We start from the raw sequence: 27122 nt of genomic DNA, 5'->3' as shown, positions 1-27122 counted from the left end.
TCATCTTCTCCTGTGAAAATGCTGATAATTTTGAATTTCCTAAGTCTCTCTGTCTCCATTTTCTAGGTACTATCTCACTACATATTAGTCCATATCGAAAACCTCATAAAATACCAAAGTGTTAATTTGAAAGATTTTTTTCATATTTTTCTATTTTCTCTGATAAACTCTCAAAATGAAGAAAATCAATCAAATACTTACAAAGGAGAAAAAAAAGAAAGAGTGCAAAAATGGCTAATAAGTAAAGATAAACAGAGATGGGCTAAAAAGGAATATTAACTCCATGTGTCCCTAAATATGGTACTAAAAAGCTTAGAGAATAGTACCTCTCTCCCGGTTTAGATAAAACAGAGCTCTGACAATTTAAGCAGATAAAAAGAAAACAGGAAAAGTATCCAATAGGGAAGAGTATCATATCATAGCATCAGAAGCCATTAATAACCTTCACAAAGTAGGTAAAGTAACAGCATATAAGCATTTGAGGACTTCAGTACGTTCCATAAATAATGTGATCTCAGTTTTCTTTATAAATAACCACCGACTATCCACTGATTGGCTTTATCATTTACCTTTTTCCTGTGGTAGATCCTTGTAATGTTATATCTATGATTACAACTATAGAAGGAGAAAATCATCAGATCCCTGCCTGAAATGTGTCTTGATATGGATGAGCACAGATTTACTATATGAATTAAAACCTAATTGTTACATTACTCAAAGTTGAATTTTGTTTACATGCATTAACATTGTATTCTATAGAGGCCACATAAGAAAAATAATATTACTCCAGAAGTAAGAGGCACAAAATACTTAAGCTCTTCCTTGACTGTAAAAGTTATTAGCATTTTCATCCGATCAGGGTACTTTTTAAAAAAGTAGGTATGTATAAAATAACATATGATAGTTATTTCTGAATTGTGTTCTTTCTCCCAAATTCTCACTGAAATGATCTGTCATCTAGGAATGAGTTTGTGTCACAAGCACGGGAATAACTGGGAGAAAGCAACTGGGTAAAAGACAATGCCAAAAAAAAAAAAAAAAAAAGATATGAGATAGCAGAAGACAGGTTAAAGAGAAGACAGTTTAAAGCAATGATGTGTGGATCGAAGTACTTGTATACCTCAAGATTGTGCTTGTGATGCATTTAAGAGCAGAAGCCTCTTTTTTAATCACAAAAGAAACTTCACTCAGTGTCTCAAGGGATAAAGATTTTAGAGAAAAGATCTTGCTTTTCTGTTCCCTTTCGTGAATGAAGCACTTGTTAGAGAACAAAACAGACAGAAGATATTTTAAAACAATAAGAGACTGAAAGATAAAGCTTTCAATAAATGATAGAAGTATATCAAATACCCTAAATGGGGAGGCTGAGGAATAGGCATCATTTTACAGTGGGAAAAAAAATCAATTGCATAATAGGGAAATATTTTCCTGTGCCAATATATTCATCTATTAATTTAGGTATTAAAAACATATCTGGAAATCAAAAAGCTCCTTTAAAATATTTCATTTTTTTCTTCAAAAGTGTCTCAGCTACTGTTTATCAAAAAAGTACTTTTATTGGAGAAGCTTGTCAGACATTATTTTCAACCTAGAGCATCAAGTTTTTGCTTCTTTATTTACTTTATAGACTCCAATAATATGTTGTTATAAGTTTTTATCTAAAATGGGTCAAGCAGAAATACTCACTTTTAAAATGATAATTTTTTAAAAAATTAAGAACTATCATGAACCAATGAAATATGTGTTAAGAAATTTTTGTTCATATGCTTACCAAAATGATATACTGACAATTTTAGTGAATTAGAATTTAACATTTCCTAATTGTTTTCTCCTATGTGTTGCCATTCACAATTTTAATGAAAACATTCAAATATTGTTCCAAATTTCTTTAGCAAAAGATTAAATATCTGTTTCAAATTTCAGAGAAAGTAATAAATTCTATTTGATGAGCTCTGCAGAGTTGGTGCTCATTTTGTGTTCAGGAATGCTAATGGTCTTGATTTATTTAATATGACCAGGACTTTAATTAACCAGGACTAAGAGATCAGGTCTACATCTGTTGACTTAGGGGCTTGGGCATAACCCTTTTCATTTCTGAACCAAAACTTCTCCATCTACAAAAGAAGAAAAAGTTGGACTAAGTCAACTCTAAAGTCCAATTTTCCATTTAATTATTTTATTGATTAAAGAGTTGTAATTTAGTACTACTCAAAGTACTGTGATGAGGTCAGGGGCTTGTACTAGGATGTAAACCAGCAAACTCCTTCATCAGGCAAGTTTTGTCTTGAAAAAAAAAAAATCAGTTGAATTAAAGTGAGCTTGGAAAGCTCCTTATCTCATTGAGGAATTGTAGCAGTTCACAGATTGGTTTGAGGGCCATACTGTCCAAACACATTCTTCATCATGCTCATTCCAATGAGCATACCCAAAAGTTTTTACAATGATGCAAACATCGGTAGTCTTCAGTCCTACAGCAATTGAGAAGAGTAAAAATTTCATCTTATACCCCTGAAGCATGCAGTTGGTTGTTCCTTAAATTATGAAGAAACTATACATTATCTCTGACTATGGTTATTGTGGCTTTACCTCCAACCCTAAAATTGGGACACATGGTCTGACAAAAACAGGGTATTTATGGGTTTTCAAACTGAAAAAAGTATTTAGATAGACAGCCTGGCATTCATGGGAGAGTTAAAAATCAGTGAGGTATGTTGCATCTCTCTTATTAGAGGTCCAAAAAGTACAAAACAACCACCACCATAACAAATAACTCATGTTAATTGACAAACAAAATATTTGAAACATGTATGTCCTACAAAGTTTAGAGCAGGATATACATGCACTGTACATATAAGCCTAATAACTGAGTACACAAACTATCAATTTTCAGAAGATTCTATGTGTAGAAATTAGTTCAGTGAATCTGAATATTCTTTCATTAGCACAGCCTCAAAATTACTTTTAAAATTAAAAGAAACATATCCCATCCTATTTTATTATATAATCATGCTGTTTAAGTTACATATAACTATATTTTATATGTGTATTTTAAATATTAAATATTTACACAAAAAGGAGGGGATGGGAATGTGGGTTCTTCCTCAGGGTGAAAATGACTACATAATTGGACAACATTTTTATCATTCAGATGCTTCAAGACATTCATTTGGTCAAAGATAGCTGCTTATATAAATAAAGGTAGAGCACTATGGTTACATAATTTTAAATTTGGATGTTTCAAACTAAGGGTAAATTTCATCAAAATGTGTATAAATTATTTAATCAGTGATTCATCTCACAAATATTGACCCGTAACAATACTTTTTCTTTCACCCCTTTGCAGTTATTTGTAGAATAATTTTTGCCTCTCTACACACACACACACACACACACACACACACACACACACACACACACACCACATTTCTATATACATTACTTCATTTTAAATGTCTTTTATACTGCTTCTGAGTCTGACTGATGTAAGATGTTATTTTGAACATGCCAAAGCATCTAAACGGCTCCAGTCTTTTCTTTTCAGCCTGCATTCCTTGATAAGTGGCAAAGCTTCCCACTTATCAGTCACTCAAAGTGACTGTAGCTGTCAGTTGTGTACAAAGCGCAATCAGTTTAGAAGCGGAGACACTAGCATTTTTCTTCTCAGCTTGAAGCAAACACGTTTTGACTGCTAGTCATTCAATTTTAAAGCATCCTCAATTAGGGGCGGATGAAGATATAAAGAAAACACATCCTAAACACCTCCACCAGGCAACAGAAAAATTTTATTGTTATCTCTTGATTTACCTTACGGTAGCACCGTCCCTCCTCTTTTCTGACTGCATGACACAGTGCTCATGACAACACACCCTCTATCGTGAAAAGATAGCAGTAATATATTATACTAACATTCTGTGAAACCTCTGTTCAAATCTGTTTATGTTTCTTTTGCTCTCTCCCCCTTGAGTCACCCCGAAGATATTCAAATAATTTACTTTTGCAATTAAAACAAAAACAATCTTTTAGACTTACTGGTATATTAGTGAACAACTTTTTATTCAATGGAAACACACAATCCAATTGCATAATGAGAACAGTTAGCCAAAGAAAGGGACTATGGGAGAGAGAAAATAAATTTAAAGGGGTAAAGGAAATGACTAGTGGCCATGTCAGACGGTCACATAGCAAGTATGGATATAGGTACTGGCAAAGTCATGAAAAGTAATACAGAGGTAGAAAGGTAATAAAAAAAAAAAAGAGTCAGGGGGTGGTTATGACAGAAAAAATTTTTAACAAAAGAATAAAGTAATGATTTTTAAAAAATTGTAGAAACTTGAGTGTGTATGTGTGTGCATATACACAGTATATATACACATATTAATATAAATCTCTAAATATATACATATGACATCAAAATTAGCTTATTAGTTTACCTCTTTTAGTTAAATATATGTATATGCTATGGAAGTTCATTAGTTCACCTCTTCTATTTTCCTTTTTAAGTGTAACAAGAATGTCAACACGACATATTTTTAAAGATATGTATCTTTTATAAAGATGGCATCCATTCTTTTTGGCATTTATGGGCAAAGATTTAGTTCGATACAACATTTGTGTGAAAAACACCTTTCCTCCATTTATAAATATCAATTTCCCCTACTTATAAAAGAGCACTCTCTGACTTGATTTACTGGAGAAAGAAAATTAAATTACATTAAAAAATCTTGCCATATTTGCCAGTTTAATAGGTTTAACTTAATTTGGTAAGATCAATTACTCTTATTTTCTAGAAATTATCTGAATTAAATTACTTATTGTTACTCCAATAAAGAAGGAGAAGAAGGCATATTTTTAGTTTACGTAGTGCCCAACTGTCAGGATCTCAGAATCGCACACACACACATGCACACGCATTTACACACGTACTTATTCCTCAGTTCCACTGAGTATAAAATGGAGATAATATCGACATTCTTAATTCTTAAACTCTTGTGAAATTATATAAAATGACCTCTGTAAAGTGCTAAACACTTAATAAACAATGGACTGCTCCTCACCAGTGTAGTAAGAGTAAAAAATGATCTTACAAATCATACACAGCACAGGGAATATTGGTTATCTATTTTTGATGGTTCCCTAAACATCTATTTCAATCCCTGGAGAAAATTACTGTATTTCTTATTATGTACACTACAGAGTAGGTAATGTGACCCTACTTTCCATTCATGCATTCATGCATTCCATATCCATTCATGCATTAAGTAAATACTTTTAAGTACTTTGGGTACAGTAGTGTTCAAGACAGATAAATCTTTGACCCCACAAAATTTATTGTCAGCTTTATATTGTGATAGTGGCAAGGGTACAGCAAAACACACACACACACACACACACACACACACACACACACACACGTAAATATAAAGAGGGAATTAGGGCTGTGAAGAAAAGTAAGCAGGATAAATGACAGAGATGACTGGGGGATGCAGGAACTATTTTGAATCGGGTTGGCAGAGACAGCCTTCCTGAGGAAGATGGTTTTTGAAGAGAGACCTCAATGAAATGAGGGTCTGAGTTATGAAGAAAGTATTCCAGTCCATGAGAATGACAAATACAAATGCTCTGATGCTAGTATATTCTGGGGTGGCAGGAATGTGTGAGAGAGAGTCAAAGAGGTTAGCAGTGGTCCAGTCAAGTACAGCCTACTAGACTAACATGAGGGAGTTTATTTTATATGACATGATTTTGAGCATGGTTATAGCACAAGTATATTTAAAAGAGCACTCCAGAAGCTATAAGCAAAATCTACTTAGGGTACAGGAAGTAGAATGACCAACTTAGTTAGAAAACTATTGCAGTAGTCTAGGTAAAAAATGAGAGTGACTTAGACTAGAGTAATGGTCTGAAAAGTTGGTCAATTGATAGATTTTTGAGAGTAAAAACCAATGCTGATGGATTATTTGTAAGGTGTAAGAGAATGTGAGGATTCGTGGATAGCTCCTAGGTCACTGGGAACAGCAACTAGGCAAATAGTATCTTATTCATAGTTTGATAAACAGAGAAACAATAAGTGTAAGAAAGATAAAGGTTCTGTTTTAGAAATGTGAAATTTAGTTGCCTATTGGTTATCGATTTAAATTGAGTAGGCAGTTGGATACTGGACTCTAGGGTCCTGGAGACAGATCAAGAATGGAAAAATAAATTTTGGAGTAATATCTTTAGGACAGAATATAACACCATCAGATGAGATCATTTAGGAAGTAAGTTAAGATAAAGAAGTCAGGTGATGGAGAATTATAGAAAATTAACCTTTTTAAGATAGAGGGAAAGCCAACAAATGATATTGAGAATGGGGAATAGAAAGTTTAAAAGGAAAGTAGATTGTGTCTTTTGGAGGCCAATTGGGAAGTAATACAAGAAAGCAGGAGTGATCAACTTTATCAAATGCTGCTGTGAGCTCAAGTATGATGAAGACTGAGAATTGACCACTTCTAGACTATTCATTACAGAAGAAGTAATTTCAGTTTTTCTTTTTGCTTCTCCTTCAAGGGAAAACTAAGAACCATCCTTGTATCATAAAGGTATCCTTAATGTTCTATTTTTCATTCCTTTCCCATTTTATTTGACTGCTAGTCTGAAGAAAAATAGAACCAAACACACACGCACGTGCACACACACATGCACACATGCACACACACACACACACACACACACACACACACAGTAAAAAGTCAGTTAGTTTCTCATTGCCTGTAAGTTACATTTTGTACACTAATGTGTCAACCAAGGTGAAATAAAAGAGGTTTATTTTAGGCCAACAAGTTGATTCGTGGCCTGCATTACTCAAATCTGTGTTAACTTGCTTTGTTTTGTTTTCTCACTATTTGATAATTACATTCCCAGGGTTTTATCTAAGCACCAATGGACTCTGTTTTGTTAACTGATAAGATATGGACTGCAAAATCACGGTGAGGAACTGTGTTCAACTTTTTCTACAGGTAATGTTGTTTGGGAAGAGGTTGCAAAGTCATGGGAAATACTGCTGTCAGTCTGCTTTCTGGGCCAATCTCAGTGACTCCAAAATGTCTATATTGAATAAAATGAACCCAGACTTCACTTCAGAAATCATACTGAAAAGACCGGAGAAAGAAGAAACACATAAACAGCACAGAAACAGGGTAACAGAAAAATAACAACAGTGAAGATTTTTTAGGATCCCACATAAAAAATGAGAGAAAAAGAAATGTCAGGCAGAGAAAGACAAATACCATACGGTTTCACTTATATATGGAATCTAAAAACAAAACAAATAAAACAAAACAAAAACAGACTCATGGAAACAGGGACCAAAGGAAGGGATGGTCACCCAAATGGAGGCACTGAGAGGATGAGTGAAAAGGGGAATATAGTCAATAATGTTGTGATGAGTCTGCATGGTGACAGATGATTACTAGAATTAGTGGAGTGATCACACTGCAAGGTATAAAAATGGCGAATTACTATACTGAACACTTGAAACTAGTATAACCGATATAAGTTTGAATACCAACTATACTTAAATAAAAACAAATTTAAAAAGTGTAGAAAAATATGAGGAAAAAAAGAATATCTTTCAATGAAATACATTTTTCATGTTTTTGGTGAAGAGCCCAAGTCAGCATAAATAAATTATAGAACCAGGACTACGACTTCCAAAAACTGTTGTCAATATCACTTCAACGTAGTCATCAAATATAGTTATTTAAACTAAGGTCTCAATAATAATATTAAACAACTTTAAAATATCAAGGACATAGTTTAAAATTCTATACAAACTAAACTTGTTTTGCTTGATACATTTATCAAAAAGAGAAAAAATAGTGAAACCATCTGTGTCTCTTGCCCCTACTATGTTCCCACCAAGGAAACTAAAAAATATATATTTTACAAATCTTGGAACTGTTAAAGTTTGGTTTGGGAGTCTCGAGCTTTACCTTTTTATAATAACTCATCTATATTACAAGACTCCTTCATTCCCAGACACTGGTTACCCTCTTGAGTATTTTCTCCTATTTAAAAAGAAAGATCATGTTTTAAAAATGATGGCTTGATTTACCATCCATGGTGATAGACTGAGCATGTATGCAGTTATCTTCATTCTTTCCTTAGATATCATTAAAATAATAAAAACAAAAAAATTTTTAAAAACTTATGTAACATAAGATAGTTAAAAATAAGAGGTATGCTCAGGCAAGAAACTTGACCAAATTTCTGGATGATAAAAAGCAAGTGCAGCATTTTAATTGATATAAATGGGTGAAAAAGACTACAGCATACATGGAAAGCATTAAGCAAAATTAGAGCTTAATTTATCCACAGAACCCTCCCCCCCCCCAAATAAAAAAAAGTCTTGGGACTTGAAACCTCAGGTATGAGAGACAGCAGGAGTGAGACCTGGGTTGAAAAACAGTAGAATTAGTTGAAAGTGGCTCTCATCAGTCCACCTCTACTCCAGCTACATCACACTCCCCAAAACAGAAATTGAACAGTATGGGGATACTTGAGAAAAGTTAGTGTCATCACTAGAATCCCAGAACAAAGACTTTTTGGTACTTCTATGTAGTGTTCCCATAATAAATGGCCAGCTTCCTGTTCTCACTAAAAGAGAGCCCACCTGTTGCTAAAGCCTCATTCACTGTTAGAACTTCCAATCTACTTTTTCTGATCTCATTCCTAAATCTGAATAAGTAACCAATTATTTTAATTCAAGTAGAACTTAAAGCTATAAGAGAAACTTCAAGATAAATAGCAAGTGAAAAATGGAGGAAAAAGATAATTTAAGAATACAAAAATTTAATTTTTTAAAACACCCTCAAATTTGTACCCTAAAATATTCATGGAGAAATGATCCATTAAAGAAGAATAGGATAACTTGAAAAAGAAATTATCAGGGAATTTCCAAGAAGAAGCTCATGGAAATTAAAAAGGCAATTTTACAAATAAGATTCATTTTAAAAGTTTAGAAGATAAAGTTTAGGCAATCTCCTAAAAAGAATAAAGAAAGAACAACAAAAAAAGAACAATAAGAAACATAATTATTAACTGAGAAAATATAATATCTGCCTAATAGGAGGTTCAGGGAGAACTAGAAATTAAAAAGAAAAATAAAACAAAAAAATAAGAGAAGAGTATTTTCCAAAGCGAAAACACAACTCTTTAGGCTAAAAGATTCGTGATATTACATAATAATAAATAAAAATATACATTCTAGCAAAATGCCACAGCAAATAAAAGGTACTAAAAGCTTTTGGAAAGAAAAAATATTGGTCACCATCAACACAAAAAATTAAATCAACATCAAATTTCTCATTGATGCTAGAAAATGATGAATTTAATGGATTTGAAATATAAAGAAAATGACTTCCAACTTAGAATTTTATTTGCAGCCAAACTGTCAATCAAGTATGTGGGGGTAGGGAGGTAAAATGGAACATTATTACACATGCATATGTTTTAAACATTTTTATCCCAGGAAGTTTATATCCTCTGTATCCCCCTGCCCTTCCTTTCCTTTTGGGAAATTCCTTGATGTGGTTCTGGAGCAAAACGAGGGATTAAACCAAGAAGAACAACATAGGAAATAGTGATTCCAGTCCTGGAAAGTCATAAATGGACATCCAAATATACCAGCTGAACCAATCAATCTAGACAAAAGCAGGAGGACAGAGAACAAGGAAGCAGATATCAAGGGAAAAGGAGATTCTGGAGATTTGATTTACTCTTGAGAATTTATGGAAATAATAAGGCAAATAACATGAGAAAAGAAATAAAGGCAATTGGAAAGCACAAAGTTACATAGAAAGGAAATAAGATATACCCTATTAAGACTATTCAGAAAACAATATATACATATTTTAATGTAAACACCAATTATTGATTTTCAAATTTTAGTATTAAACAAGTGGTAAAGAAAATAGCTATGTGTGTATACATGTGTACCTACACACACACACACATATATATTTATAGTAAACATGGAGATGATGGAAATTGGCAGTTGGGAGTGAGAGAAGAGAGATGCCATCTCATCTGACAAGGCAAGTGTCAAGAGACACTATTTATAGTTAATAGAATAGGAAAAGATGTGTAAGTAAACTAAAATTTAAACGTATTATTGGTGGAACTTAAAAGATATATATAACTATATTGTGAGGTGAAGGAGGGGAATAGGAGAGGATCTCAGGAAGGCAATACAAAAACCAAGCAAATCTTCATGTTTCCAAGTTAATGTTAATGTTATTTAAGGCTGATAAGTCATAAATAGTATTATAATTAAATCTTTTATACAAGAAAATACTAGGAGAGTATTAAAATAAAAACTTAAAAGATTGTAAAGTGGTTCCTTCCGAAAATAAGGACTGGACACTATAGAGGACGGGGCTTTAGAAGGCTGCTTTCAATTCTCTCCTGTACTCTTAGCCATGTGGAATGTGCTATATCATTAAAAAATGAAATAGATATGCCTGTCAATCTATCTGTATCTCTATCTAGAGACAGATTTACCTGGATAGAGAAATAATATGCATAATTGAAATTCTGTCCTTAAGTAATTACATGGAGATGTATTTTTTTTTTTAACGCTAAAAGGATTTAAAAGTGGCTCCCTCTGAGTAAAAGGACAGACACAGCTGCAGTTATCATCACGGCTCTTTTAGGAGAGGTCACCTGTCTTCTCACCTATCTTTCTGCTTCCGGAAAGTACAAGGGAGACAGAAAAGTCATCCATAAAGCTACTTCTTTGTATTTCCATATTTTCTCCTCTAACAATCTATCTGAATGCCAAGAACTTTATTCTGTCCAGTTGTGGCATATTTTATTTCAATCGCAAAATATTAGTCAGAGCTCAAGGAGTTAATGCATTTCTTTCTCAGGTTGAAATGTTACCTTAATTGCCTGGTGTTTATTCTTGGCATTTCCAGTTTCCTAAATATACAAGGTTATTTTGCAATCTCTTTGTGCTCATGTATGTGTGTGGGGTCTTGTTGAGGGGGGTAAAATGTTTCCAACTTACCACACTCAGAGAAAGAAATCATAAAACAGCAGGTCAGGCAGGTACTATGTTTTCAATACAATATTTCAATAGATTTCATTCTGCATAATAATTTATCAAGAATTACCAAAACTCTTAATGAGCTCAGAGAACTTTGGCTCCCATAAAATGAAACCTTTGTCACAAATTGGTTGAGCCCATGACTGCAACTTAGTCATTCAATTGTACAGAAGTCAAATTGTATTTTTACTTTGTAGAAATAAGTTCCCAGTGAAAGAAAACTCATTTTAAAACTTTGGGCCATTAAACCTTAAATGGTAGAATATCAGTGAAATAAAAATGAACTGGGCCAAGATTGAGAAACTTGGAAGCCAGCCATTGTTCCACAAGTAACAACTTATGTTGACATTGGGGGAAATCTAACCTTACTTGTTTTCAGTTTACAAATGTCAAAATGAGAGATAGGTCTAAATAAAAGCTTTCTAAAAATCTCTTGTAATTCTAAAGTCATGAATTTGGAACGCTGAACTTTCAGTTTTCAGTGGCTGTTGCCATGTAGATTACATTTTTTTCTCCTAGAAATTCTTTTTGCTGTTAAAATTAATTAAATTATCTATCATAGGAAATAAAAAAAAGAACAAGTTTTTGTTCTAATGACTTAGGCAAACTTTTAGCACTGTGTGCTCACTACATGTTAGCAATGATCTCATTTAATCCTCAGAATAACCAGTTGTGGTTTAAATATTATAATTCCCATTTAATAGATAAGAACAATGAAACTCAGAGGAATTAAGCTATTTTCCCAAGATCACAGAGCAGATAAGATGTGAAGATGCAGAGACTGAACTTGGGTATGCCTAATTCCAGAAAACCTGCTCTCCATCATTTTTTTAAATCATTTAATACAACCGAAATTGTATTTCATATAGTTAAATATAATCATATATCATCTAAAGAACCCAACTCTTTCCTACATCCTGTGGAATATACACTGGCCAACTAACAACACATAGGAACAGAGATTTGTGCTTTGCGCTACGCTTAGCTCCAAACAGAATCAGCTGCCCAAAACTATTACTAGACCTACATATGCTTTATTTATGAATCAGAAACACACAAGGATGGGTAGTTATTAAATACCAATTCTTAGCCCCCAAGAGAATGTAATGAACAATAGTTGGACAAGTTTATCAGAACGGGGACTGCAAATTTATGGAATCCTTTATGAAAATTCAAACACTGAACTTCCAGTATGGGAATCATAACAAATATGTACTTGACAAGATAATATTTTTAAATTTGCCCTTAAAAATATCTTAACTATATTTCACAGCAAAACATGTTTTTGAACTGGTTCTATTACATGCTAATAAGAACATTTAATTCTACTAAGTATTGTTTAAAAAAGTAAGAAATTTAAAATTAGGACATAATTCCACCACACACATCCAAAGCTATAAAAACCCTGTCCCATTCAAGATAAAAGGCAACTTGAGTCTCTAGGAACATTTAGTTTGTTGCCATAATGGATGAGTAGAGGTCATATTCATTTACTTTAAAAGGTTTTGGTAGCAGTGAATCAGGTCAAGATGAACCATTGTTTTAGAATCATTATTGGAAATATAAACCACCTAAGTATCAGTATTAGAAATAAGTCAAATTAACATAAAAGAGATTACTCAGGAAATTAAAATGGGCACAGTAGTATAAGCAATAGAGTAAAAAATAAAAGTTAATCTCAAAAAAATCTAGGAAGATATTTTTCTCTGAAATATTTATAAATTTCACCTTATATTTTAAGAGCATTAAAATTTAGCTAGATACAGTAAGTAGGAATGCAAAAATATTCTATATTTTTAATAACAGTAATAAATATTTAAAGGAAAACATTACCAAATAATAGAAAAAAAGACAAACTTCTTGGTGTTTCTAAAATTAAGTCTCATAAATAAATGAACAAATGTTCTTGAGAAAAGATGAGATGTTACTTTTATTATGACATTACATTGTTTTACTTGTAGAATGAAATAATTTATGAAGTTGCAAGGAATAACAAAAACTTTCTTAAATCTTTTAATCATGAGTCATGTGAGTAAACCTGGAAGACAACTATAACTCTATCAAGTATTCATAAGGAAGTAATGTAGATTGAGCCTTTTAATCCAATTAGAATCAGGCAGTTTCAGAGCTAAGGATGCTTTTTAAAGAGTGATAGTTCATAAAGAATTGAGCCCGAGTTATTAAATAAAACTGGCTAATTTGCTAATTCTTACAGCATTTTTCTCTTCAAATAAATACGCAGTAAAACCAACTAACACTCTTTTCATCTGGAGTTGAAAAAAGATAGAATTAACAGGTCAAAATAAATTTTAAATAACCTTGTCATTAGAATATGTGAATGGCGAACATGCATACATGCAAATACAAACTTGTTCATACATTTTGAAAATTGATTCAGATGTACTTCAAATGAAATAAAGATGTCTAAATTAGCCTTTCCTTTAAAGGAAACTCGGTAAAAGAGTAAGAAAAATGTTGAGGAATACCCTCCTCCTGTCATTTAACATATCAGGGGTGAAAATTTGCACATTCTCTTACCTTATCAATCTAACCCATCTAGCAGATCTGTCTAACCCAACTAATGTATATTGTATGGCTCTACCAATATTTGGACCAAGTTAGTGTCTTATGTACTTAAAATTGAAACAAAAATTTTAAAGGTGGTCATAACTGTGGACCAAAAGCATTGAAGTTCAAACTTCTATCAATAAAGGAACTGGAATGCATTGTTTTCTAAGGTCCAAAGCAACAACAGTACATGTAACACATCAAAGAATATGCAAACAGTGAACAAAGTAAATCGATATGTTTATTTCTATGACATCTTAAGGCTCCATATTTAAGAAAGAAACATGAAGTAGATCAAAATTTAAATATATTGCATAAGTATTTTTGGATATCAAAGAAAATTAATCTATGGTGAATTCTTATGTGAGCCTTTGATTATGTGTACATTGACAAAAATACATTTTACAATAAATTTGTTATAAATTTGATTTGCCTTTCACTAAAGCAGGCTTGACTTTTACTCTTCTTCCTCCTTGTCCTATGCTGCCAAGGAAAAGGAGGAAGTGGAAAGAAGAAAAAAAAGAGAAAACATTCTAAAAAAGATATGGTAAGAATTTATGTGAGAAAAAACAGGATCTGTTCTACATTTTTCTATTTCTACACATGCCACTATATCAGTGCTTCCCATAACTGTTTGAACAATCTCTCAATAGATGATTTTAAATATATTGTGACTTTTATAACTATTAAGTGCTTGTAAGATTGGCCCAAATTAACAATTTATAAAATTTGCTTTAGAACTATGCTTTTAGTTAGTGAATATACTAGAAGCTGTGAAAATGAATTCCTTTCAGATTGTCAATCTTGCTCAGTACTTATTTTTTACCTTAAACATTCTCTACTTCCCAGATTCTTTTTTAAAAAATAATAGCTTGATGGGTTTTGACTCTGTCAGTATCATTTATCTGTACTAAAACTAGAAAGAAGACAAACACACAGATATAATGTCTCAAAATCTCTATTAATGTTTTCCCCAAATTACCATCAGTGTGACATTATTTCCTTTAGGGGCAAAAGGGATGTTTGTTTGTTTTTCACCCTGTGAACTAGTGGAGGCCAGGAGCTTAACATTTTGATCAAAGAGATATTCTAAGCTTTTAAATTTCTCTTACTCAGCAAAATTTCTATTAAGAGTCAGAAAATTTTGCTTCTGATCCTAGTTCTACCTATAACTAGTTGTATAATCTTGGGCAAGTCATTAAACTTGGCTTTAGCTCTCTGGAACACAGTTTCTATAGTCTTATCATTTTTAGGGCAGGTAATTTTTAATGTACTTTATTTTTTAAATGCTCTGACATAAATTATAGTGCTCTATGATCTGGAGCAAGAATCCATTCATTTCAACATTTTATAATTATGACCAAGCTTAAAATTCACATTATATATGTAATAATCATAATTGTGGAATAATTCCAAAAAAGTTCAGAAGGTGTCGGCTAAATTTAATTGGTCAAAAACCAAGCTTATTGGGCCTTCTTCATATTTATAATATGGGTTTATATATATTTTTAAAACTATGTTTAGCAAAAGACTCAGTCTCATAAAAATTATAAAAATTTAAAACCATTGGTATTCTCATCAAATTACAGTGAAACCAAGTGATTTTGCAAAAAGCCATATCACTGATTATGAAATTGTATCTTATTTACAAGGAGAGACTGACAATACATTTTTTTAACTTAGGTTTTTAATAATTAAAAACATTTTAAATGTAGATAAGCAGATACCATCAATGAAAACTATATTCAAAGTCAGCATACCATACTTAGACTGAACATGGAACTCCAATGAACAGTTTAAACCACTAAAGTGAACTACCACACTCCAGATCTGAACAGATGGATCATATCACATTAGAAATGTGCTGCTCATAATTACAGTTAAAGAAAGCAAAGACTCCTGGTTGGATCATCTTACTGATGATGTTTCTCTGTCTCCTTGAAGCTGTGACCAGCTAGCTCACTAAAATCTCAGGTGGAACAAAAATGAGTAAATCTTGATTGGGCTAAATAATCCAGGGCAAAGTAATATTGTGAACCTGACCCAATTAGATAAACCTTGTTGGCAAAAAATTCTAAACATGATTAGCACACAAATAAAATAATTCTGATATGTTTGCCTCTGTCATTTATGATATTTACATTCAATAAAATATGTTGGATTCTCAAAATATAACTTCCAAGAGAATGATGGATTCCTCCCCAGATAATCTGACTGTGAATCTAACATTTGCTTCCAGATGGAGAATGTTACATAGGGTTGGATGCATAGCTCCATGAATTAGATTCCTTTTCTTGCTAGTCATAGCAAGTACATCTTGAACACTTACTATGTGCCTCAACACTACACTAAAGCTCTCCATCCATGACCTCATGAAATGCTCATAAATGCTCTATGTAATAAGTGCTTTCAGAAAGCGAATTTTCAGGAAGGGATACAAATTTTGTCAAAGAAGTTCATGCCGCTAGCAAGTGGTATCCCTGGAAAGCTACTTTTTCCTTTTGTTAACCAATACAGCTGTTTTCTTCCTTCTTTGTTGATGCTCTTCAACACTGCAAATTTCCACAAAGGAAAAATATGGAGGTTATAAAGCCCCCTATCTTGGTTTCTTCCAGCAACACTAAGGGTGAAATTCTACTTGAACACCAAGTCATTACGTTCCCTAACTTCCACCTTTATCGCACATGGCTCTTGAGCACTCAGTAAAATGTTCCCTCTGCCACTGCTCGGTAGCTGAAACCCTGAGGTACCTTTCGGCTTTGGTCCCCCTGCAGCTCTTACAGGCACATTTTAACCATTCAAAAATAGAGAAAACGAAACATTTCTAATAAATTTCCCTTCACTATGGGATGAAAATTACTGTCAGCTTGCTTAGACTGGAGCTCCCTGACACAAGAGGGCCTATGGCAGAGAGCCACAGGAGGCAACATGTCATGAATTAGGCTGAAAGCAATTTTTACTTTGGAGGTCATTTCAGTTAGGTCCACCTAAGACTGAGAAACAAATTATGTAATTTTTAATTGGACATAAGTATGAAATTATGATTTCTGACCTGGATCTGCTGCTGAAGCAAATTGATTTTGTGTTGTTGCTGCAGAAGCTGCTGCTGTTGTCTTGCAATCTGTGGAGAAATTGCACATAAAAATTTTTAAAGTGCGTTGTAGTCCCAGGGGGAAATTACCAATGTTCTGTTTCTCAAAGTTTGACTTGATGCTGATTAAGATGATACATATAGATGTACCTGCGTCCTTACAGTACCGGCAATTCGTTGTTAAGTAGGATGGAATAAGACAGTCTCCAGAATCTGTTATTACTATTATTATTATTTAGCCTAAAACAAATATAGTCTAAGACAATACATCAGTGATCCAAAAGTAATAAATATTAAGAGTATAAAAATTCTGCTTCCCGGAAATACATTAAAAATGTCTTTGATGTTTTTGGCTCTTTTCTATGAGAGTATTGCATAAAAGGGAGTTGTGAGGTTTCAGTACTTTTGCTTTGTTTGGTTGTTTATTGATTGATTGATTGATTGATTGATTGATGTAACTACTGTCCTCATTTCTGCTTCTCTCAAACCCCTAAATTGCTAGTTCCTCGATATACTCCAATCTGGTTTCTGCTCCCATTCTCTACTAAAATGATTCTTAACATACTCACCAGCCACTTCTATTTTTTAAATTCTTAAGTGCTTTTAGTCTTCAATTTTTAATCTTTCATCAGAATTCAACACTTAAGTGATCCCAAATGTTCAGTGATCCCGAACTTTCTTTCTTGGCTTCTAGGACATCACATTTTCCTAGTTTTGTTTCTACCACCCGGTCTATTGGTTATCAATAACCTTCAAAGGCTCTGTCCAGCCATCTACTATTGTAGTTCTATAAGGCTTAATTCTAGACTCAGTGATTTTTCTTCTGTACCTACTTCCATGTGTGTGCCAAGTGATTATAAATTTGTTTTTCTAGCCTAGACCTTTGCTGTAAACCTCAGACCCATTTATCCAATGACATTCTCAAAGGTGCTTCAAATTCAACACTTGCAAAACTAAATTCAGGACTTAGCTCTCAGTGTGGTCATCTGAACTGTTTTCTAAGCCAGGGACTAGAATGATCACTACATAATTTACTCTGATAAGATATCCTCTTATTTAATACATACCATGCTATGATTTATATTTCTTTATTTATTTTTTGTTTTAATTAACAACTTCCTGTCTCCTAGGTAGAAATCCATAAATACAATGAGGTTGGGGATCATGTACATTTTGCTCATCATTTGGAAAAAGTCTGGAGTAAAAGGAGTATAGAATGAATAGCTGATGAAGAATGCTTGATTGAAAAGATGAGAAGAAAATTTTCAACACGTGTCATACAAGGTAGAAGAACTTCTGGTAAGAATATAATATCGCACTCATAAATAAGCTCTAATTCTTATTCTCATGTTATAATCACTTTCATGTTCATTTAAAAAGTATATATCCCTTACTTCAGTAACAGAAAGCTAAAAATTCAGGAAAACAATTGATACATACATAGTCCTTTACTATGAATAAAAATAAAGAAGCAATATGAAGGGAGATGAACTACATGGCTGCACAATATACTTTTTATGTCCCTTACGGATATTGGTACAATTAAGATCATTTTAATGCTTTCTTTTATTTTAGGAATATGGTAAAAAAAAAAAAAAAAGATTGCAGAAAGGTAGGAACACAGATGGTAGAAAAAGAAATATTACTTTTTTCCTTAAGTCCAGTTCCTTTCCCCCACACACCAATATTTTAGCTGATAATTAAATCCTCTTATCAGCATCTTAAGAACTTACCAAGAAACTGACCACTTCATACCTTTCCGCCCTTCTTCCCATTCCAAGCTACTGTTGCATCTTGCCTGGATTGTTGTAAAAGCCTCCTATTAGCTCGTTCTGCTTCTGCCCTTGCTCCCTACAGCCTATTATTAACCATCATCTGAAAAGATCCTTTGAAATATGTTATGTCATGTTATTCATATTTTCAAAATACTTTGTCTCACTCAGAGTAAAAGCCAGTATCCATGTAATGTTTGCAAGCCCACTATGATTTGGCCTCCTGCCACCTCTGATTTCTTCTTGTCCCTCTTTTTCCTTCGTCACATCACTCTTGCCACATTGCAGTCCTGTCTCTTAAACACATCAAGGATCTTTCTACCTCCCAAGGATGCTCCTACCTTAGAGCCTCCATATGAAACACTTGTCTTTCCCTCCATATGAAACACTCTTTTCCTAGATGACTCACTTCCTCACCTCCTACAAGTCTCTGCTCAAATATTATCCTGTCGACAAGGTCTTCTCTGAGCACTCATTTTAAAAGAGCCTATCTCTTTACCTGGTACCCTTATCCCTGATTCTCTGCTGTATTTTTCACCATAATCCTTATCAACATATACTATATTTTATGGTTTTTTTTTTTTTTTTTTACTTATTGTCTATCTATTCCCAATTAGATTTGAACACATGAGGGATTTTTGTCTGTTTTCTTCTTTGTTGTAGCCCAGTAACTAGAACAGAAACTAGCATCAAATCGGTGCTCAGTAAATATTTGTTGAATAAATAAAAATGAAATGAAACTCAGAGTCTGGTGGAAAGGCTGATCAGTAGATAGGTTCATCAGCATCTCTACGGGCTATGACAAGAAGGTTAGAGTGCACAGAGTAGGGATACACTATACTGAGTAGGGAGTGTTAGGAGGAGCATCAGAAAAGGAGTTCTCGAGAGAACATAAACCTAGCCTGAATCTTAAAGAATAAATTATAAGTGCCCTTCAGAGAGTTCCCCGTGCCCTGATGAAAAGATCACTGGCCACAAGAGTGGTAACTATGAATGCCAGCACTGGATGGTGGAGAGGGGCTTCCATGGAGGGCAGGTTGGGCTCCAGAAACCTGACCTGTAGCTATCAGGAGTGATCTTCTCTCAGGCTGTGTAGGCATCATTGGCTGGCATCTCTCCAATACAGGGAAGGGATTCTGGAAGAACATAGGATTTCTAAAGTTCCAAGGAGAATGTCAGAGAAAGTAAAAAATTCTAGAATCCTTTGCTATTTGGAGATGCAACAGAATGTGAAAGGGAAAGAAAGAAACTTGCTTTTCGCTAGTGATAGCTCAGATTTCTTAAAGGATAATCAGACCCTAAAGGAGGGATGTTAGCCCTTAGACCTCCATAGTAGGAACTTTCTACAAAGAAATATCACCATCTGAAGTATAGTTTCAGAGGCTCTTAGAATTTTCTAGAATTAAGATGTCTGAAGGGATTGAGAGTGAAAACACACAAGAAAAAAGTAGTGTTTTTCTACACTGTCATAGACGAGCATTCTGAACTGTTTTATGGGAGCAAATCAAGAGGAATATGAACTATAGCCAGTAACAAACCAAACATATCTTTAAGGAAAATGATGAGGTATTTCACTAAAAATAAAATATCTTCTATCGAGCAGAAATGAACCACCTAGTAGGGTACACTAGATGAAAGGGGGTCTCCTTAAATATAATCTAAATATTTCTTTACTACTTTCAACTCTGCTAGTTTATACTTTGAAAGCTATTTAGAAGGTTTTGCAGTACTTGTGGGGACACACGAATATCCTTGACTAAATAATAGTTCTCTTCCACTTAGGATAATGAGTAGACTGAGCCCAGAACATGAGATGTTAAAGGGAGACAGCCCTGGAAAAGATGTGCCATCTTTATATGTATGTTCACCTTATCACACCCTCCAGCTTCCCTTCTCATTACTACCAATTTTCTTCAAGTAACAGTTCTTCTGCATTGCCACCACTTTAGCACTATGTACAATTCTTTTATATGTCAATTCTTATCGTATCATTTTTGCTACTAAAGCTCCACAGAAGCCACAATCATAAAGGCCAATGATGAGAATCTAAATGACAAGCCTAGTAGCTTCTTGATTCTGGTATGTTCATTTTCCTCTATCAGCTATATATAGTATCTCCCAAGGATCTGCCCTTAGTTCCTTTCCAGTTTCTCTAGGAATCACCACTACTCTAATTTAAGGCTTATAAATCTGCCATTCCTCTGCATGAAACACCGTGCCCAGATATTAATATGGCTATTTCCTGTGTGTCATTTAGATCTGAGCTTAATTGCCAGCTCCAATTACCCAATCTAAGAACCACTTCCTTGCCATACCAATCCATATTTATCAAATCACTCTTCTTATATTTACTTATCTCAATTTGAAATTATTTTGTTAATTTCTCTTTTTCTTTGTCTTTCTAGTTAATTGAGGTAGCATCAGCAGTTAGCACAATGCCTGGCACATAAGAAGCATGATTACTATTTGTTGATCAAATGAATAAAACTAATTTACTCTAGTGGTTTACAGTGCCATTTCTATGTAGATAATCTAAGACATTTAGCTCACACTTCTCTTTCTAACTGTCGATTGATATTTCTGCCTGTGTCTAGGTCCTTTCAGACAACAACCTGACAACAGTTTTAATTCAACATAATAAAGCCACCTTCTTTTCTAAAGCCTCTTGACTTGTCTTACTACTCAGGTTCAAGACTTTCTCCCTCTTGCCCAATCAAAAAGCTCAAGTAACCATACTTCTTCAGTGAAACCTCTGAGCTAGTCAAGACTTTTCTTTCTTTCTTTCTTTTCTTCTTGCTTGCTTGCTGCTTGCTTTTCCGTTTGAGGGCGGGCGGGATTAGGTATGGAGGTTATCTCTCTCTGCTCTCGATCTAGCTCTCGCTATAGCTATTCGCTCTCTCCTCCCCTACTCCCTCCCTCCCTACTCATCTTGCTTTATTTCTTTATTCTTTCTTTATTTCTTTCTTTCTTTATTTCTTATCTTTCTTTCTTTCTTTCTTTCTTTCTTTCTCTCTCTCTCTCTCTCTCTCTCTCTCTCTCTCTCTCTCTCTCTCTCTCTCTTTCTTTCTTTCTTTTTCATGTTCATTACTGTGTCTACTTTAGATTCTTGTTCTTTCTTATTTAAATTGTTATGCCATCCTCCTATCTAAGATTCTTGCCCCATACTTTTTACTGTAGTAGATGAATCCTACCTATTCTTCAAAGGTCATACCGAAAACCTGTTTAATGAAATCATATAAAATGTTCCTGACTGGAAATATTCTCGATTCTCTATGTTTATTTTTGGTATTTCTCTCATGAACTATCGGCATTTCACCTTGCTTATAATTACTTTCACATTAGTACCACTGAAGTAGCCAGTAACCTCCTTCAGGTCAGAGCTTTTTGTCTGCTTTGTTTTGCCTTTTTATTATTTACATGGGGGCAAAGAGGAAATGATTTAATTACCTTTGTAAGCCTACAAGAGTGACATAAATAGCAGGGCAAACCATGTCTCTAGTTTGTACTCACCTGTTCTTGTTGCTGCTTGGCCAGCTCCATTTGCTGGCGCTGTTTCTCAATCTGAGATGCAGCCAGTTTCTTCTGTTCGTCATGTGCCGCCAATAACTGCTCTCGCAGACTGGTCAGCTGATTGATCATACCCATGAGCTGCCTCTCCTTCTCAGCTAGGCTTTCGGGAGTCCCTGAAAATGATATGACAATAAAACATACAAGAAAGGAGAAATGAGAAGACAGCGATTTTTCAATGACAATGATTCTGTTGTATATAGGACTATTCCAAATATAAGATTCAATACACAAATATATACTTACCTTTTTTTAGATTTGTGATGGTTATTTACCCATTCCTAAACATCAGAATAAGTGAATATTTTTATTGTTTTTTTTTAAATTTATAACAAGTAATAATATATAGTTTTTTTCTCTTTCATTTTACAAGTAATTCCAAAACTGTAGGCTTAGCTACTATTACTTTTAATGTTCTATGCTGAGGCCGGATAGAAATAAAAAGAACTTAAGTAGTTTTTTTAAAAAATCAAATTAAAGAAGCAAGACAAAAACATGAAAATTTAATAACAATAATTATTAAGAAATCAAGGTATTATTATCAGTGATATTCTTTAAAAAGAATCTTAACGAATCAGAACTAAGGAATCTTATATTAAAAGGGGGAAAAATCCATTAGCCAATCAAGTTTTGGACCATTTTTTTTTTTCATATGCCACTCAGTCTTTCTTCAAAAACAAAATATAGCTCACAGAAAATACTGAAGTTTGAGAATATAACTTTAGTTTATCATGAAATAATTAATGTGGTTGGAAAACTAACATATCACATTATGGTCACCCAGGATTACAGTTAAATCCAAGACTCAGATCAGTCTCAGCAGCCATTTAAAATAAATACCATCCCGATCCCATCTGATCTTGGAAGCTAAGCAGGGTTGGAACTGATTAGTACTTGGATGGGAGACCACCTAGGAAGAAGATCTGGTGCTGTAGGCATAAAAAATAAAAAATAAGGGATTGTAAACTGACAAGGTCCTTGCAATCTGAGGTCAACCAAGGATTGCCTCGCCTAAAAAATAATAATAATAAAAATAAAATAAATGAAATAAAATAAATACTATGATCAAGATTTGAAAACATGCCAGTGAATAGTCTGAGTCAGGTTAAAAATACTAATTTGATAAACTGGAAATGTGAGCAGTTCACTGAAAAAGAAACATTTTCATTTCAATTGCTCTCTTAAAATTCACCAGATAGATAAGATCCCTATGGTAAAGTATTTGCAGTAAAAGAGAACATACTTTTTCATTACAATATTCTTTTGAAACATAAGACACTGACCACTATTTTAATAATGCATTTGCCACTTGTATATGTAATTAGATAGAAGATTCTGTTATAACTCGGTCACCCTTTTGCATTCCACTGCATTTCTCCCTACCAATTTATGCCGAAGAAGTGTGTGCTTGCTTTTTTTGGAAGTAGTAGCTCTAGTTGGTAGCTTATAATTTATCTGTGCCCATTTGGAATGAAAATAAAGTTTCTAATGTAATTTAGAAAATTAATCAGAGAGCAAACATCCAGAAAAGAAATTCTGAGTCAATATAAGGCAAGTATCATGGCTTATATTCCTTATTCCCAGTATCTAGCCTTATTCAGGACAGGTGTTCAATAGATATTTGGATTTCATCTAAAAGAAGAATATTTACTCTAAGCATAATAAGTATATTACTACTGTAATTAGAATCTTAATATTAAATAATCTAAGTACTGGGAATATTTTTTAAATGAAAATATTCAAATGAGTGAAAATGTGCATCTTCATATACCGTCAGTAGAGGAGTAAATTACTACCACAAATCTAGGATACACACTAGGAAGAGTTATACATACTCTGTCTTGTAATCCTCACAATCTTCAATGGGGCAATGTCATTCCTAAAAATCTAGCCTAAGAAAACTATCAGAAATGAATATAAGTATTAATAAGTGTTTTAAATGAAATATTAGAAAAACAAATGGGAATGATCAAATAATCATGGAATATCCATATGCTAGATTATTTCGCATCTGTGATAAAAGAATTTAAGGATATTTAATGATATGGAAACTTGTTCAGCACATAAAACTAGGTAGAAAAGCTGGATAGAAATGAACCTTCTGTATAAACACCTCAATGCATGCAAGTGGAGGAAAATTTATGAATACATTAATAGTGGCTATTTCTAGGTGATGGATTATAGATCATTAAATATTTTTTCATATTTTTATATTTAGAAAATTTTCTACAATGACTATTATTTACATACTCAGAAAAATGTATTTCATGTAAATATGTGGAAGAATACTTTAAAAGCTTAAGGTGGCATTATGCATTTTAATCACTGATATAATACCAATATGTAAAGAAATATACTTATTTGATGATGAGTATAAACAAGTATCATTTTGGCAACAATATATGAAAGATTAACAAAAACTTTTTGTCTCGGTAATATAGACATAAATAATATTTATTTAAAATTTAAAGCAAATCGAATTTCAGAGTCCATATTCAATTCAAAATTTTGAACCTTTAGCCTGTCACCCTTCATCTTGACCTTCTCACATGACTTCTCAAACAAATCTCAATTCTGTTTCAACTACTTAGTTAACCGTTTCTTCTCAATCATCTTTACTGGTTCTTCTTCTGCCCACTCAGAAATGCTCAAAATCTTCCCAGTCTATCTTTCTTTTGGCCTCGAGCTAACTAATATGATTCATTTCTCAAATTTTGTATTTCAACAATTCTAAGACTATTATTTTGGGTTTTTAAAAGTCTCTGAGTCTTACAATGGACACTGTCTCAGAGTCAATGAAATATTAAGGTATATGCCAACCCTAAGCTTGTCTTCTAGCCCTACCAACTTATTTACGGATGTAAGATGAATATCTCTAAGTGTAGATCTCAGTTTTAAAATTTCATGTGTATAAGGTGGAACTCTATATTTTGCTCCAATTTTTAAAACATTATCACTCAATCAATTTTGTAAGCAAGAAATATTAACATCATCCTCAATTCTCTTCTCAGGCAGCCTTCTTCATTATCCACAAATAAAATTTTTTCCTCAAAATAGATTTTTTGTTTTTCTTTAATTAATTTAATTTTTTTAATATTATTATCTTCACATGAGTAAATAACCAGTAATTATAGAAGGGTAGAGAGTGAAAGATCCCCTCTCAACACTGTCCTTCAAAAGAAACCACCATTATTATTTTCTTGGGTAGCCTATATTTGTTAATAAAAATTTAAGCATATACCAGAATATTTCTGTCTTAGTTTACCAAGGGTATTGCAGCAAAGTACCACAGATTGAGTGGCTTAAACAACAGAAATTTAAATTTATTGGCTAAAAGTCCAAGACCAGGTGTCACTGGAGTTAGTTCCTTCTGAAGGCTGTAAGGAAAAAATATGTTCCAGACCTTTTTCCCTAACTTGTAAATTGCCCACTTTCATGTGTATCTTCATATCATCTCTTTTTGTACATGTCTGTGTCCAAATTTCCTCCTCTTATGAGGACACCACTCAGATTAGGACCAACCGCAATGACCCCATTTAAACTTAATTACCTCCAAAGAGATCCTATCTCCCAGTACAGTCACATTCTAAGGTACTAGGGGTGAGAACTTCGACATACAAATGTTTGGAAAGACACAATCCAACCCGTGAAAATTTATTTTACATAAGTGATAATATAACAAACACTGCTGTACAGTAGTACTTAGAGCACTTGTTTCAACTTTCCTCCTCCATCTCTACTGTCATCCTTCATCTTCTTTGTCATGAATTGTTGTAACAATTTTTAATAGAACTTCCTGTCATTAATTTTTCCCTCTACAGACCTATTCTCTGAAAAGGTATCCAAATTATCTTCCTAGAAAACAAATTTAATCTTCTTCTGTGTAAACACCTTCACGCTGTTTTCAGAAAAAAATATCAATTCATTCTTAAGAATAAATGAAGTCTTTTGAAATATAACCTAATCTTCCTACTTTCTTTGTACACTGAATTTTCTACCATCCTTCCAAAATGCCACCCTTGATAAGTGCTAACTACATAAATATTCATTCTTCATGTTCCAGCTCCTGTGTCTTGTTTTTTACAATTCTTTTCCTTATTCCCATTGATAACACTTGTTCCTTTCTTTGGGAAACCACACAGTATGTAACTTTATTATGGTACTTAAATATTATGTTGTATTATCTTCTTTTCACAGTTGTCTTCTAAAGTCAGCAGAGATAGTTGTGACAGCAACAACTGTAAATTACCAACTTTTATATCTTCATTACCTACTATAGTACCTGGCACACAGCAAATCATCTAAAAGTGTTTAATGAATGGCACAAAGAACAAAGTCCCTTCTTTATAAACCACTCTCAAGTTTAGGCATGCCATGTAGCCAAGAAAAATAGTGAACTGTTTTATCATCTATCACTTGCATAAGTGTGAGTTGAACCAAGGAACTTAGGTTTTTGGAAAATAATTTTTTTCCCCATTTTTATAAAAGTACTAAACCAAGATGAAGAAGTAAGCCCTATGGCTTCATCTCTTCATGCCATATTCTTTATAATTATCTTCCAGTGAATGGGGAGGGTCCAATATGTGATTTACAAGCCTCAAAGAAACCAGTAATGGTCACAAAACATCTTAGATTAAAAAAAGAAAAAAAATTAACTAGATCATTGGAAGATTCCAGAGGCCCACTAAACCAAAAGAAAAGTTACCATTTCTTTATGTAGATGCAGATTTTTAAGATTTATACAATTATATAACATTATGGGGACAAAGTCATGTATGTATGGACTAGTTTCATTAGATTCAGGTAGCTAATGGTATGAGTTTATGTGTGTGTGTGTGTGTGTGTGTGTGTGTGTGTCATTGATAGTAATTTATCTTCATTTTTTTTTCAGTTATTTGCACTCATATGTGTTTTAATCTATGCTAGTCCTGCTTCAATTCCCTTAGGAAAAAAGGGTTATTGAAGTAAGAAACAAATATATTCTATGTTTCAGTTCTTCTTACTTCCTAGTAACCACAGGCATGATAATAATACGGGC

The 27122-nt window shown here is 33.3% G+C and overlaps 1 protein-coding gene across 8 annotated transcripts in view; it reads right to left on the bottom strand.

Moving 5' to 3' along the window:
* Positions 1-27122, bottom strand: part of SOX5 (SRY-box transcription factor 5) — a 660043-nt gene that overhangs the window by 170651 nt on the left and 462270 nt on the right. For all 8 annotated transcript variants that reach the window (XM_016119244.2, XM_016119245.2, XM_016119241.2 and 5 more), the window contains 2 exons: positions 22028-22200; positions 16707-16775 (listed from right to left, as the gene is read on the bottom strand). In XM_016119244.2, the coding sequence (XP_015974730.1) occupies positions 16707-16775; positions 22028-22200 (242 nt within the window). The remainder of the gene's footprint in view (positions 1-16706; positions 16776-22027; positions 22201-27122) is intronic.

Source organism: Rousettus aegyptiacus, unplaced genomic scaffold (assembly GCF_014176215.1).
Source record: "Rousettus aegyptiacus isolate mRouAeg1 unplaced genomic scaffold, mRouAeg1.p scaffold_m13_p_2, whole genome shotgun sequence".
In the NCBI taxonomy this organism is placed as follows: domain Eukaryota; kingdom Metazoa; phylum Chordata; class Mammalia; order Chiroptera; family Pteropodidae; genus Rousettus; species Rousettus aegyptiacus.
Note: the sequence above shows the minus strand (reverse complement) of the source record. Positions and strands in the feature narration are given on the sequence as shown.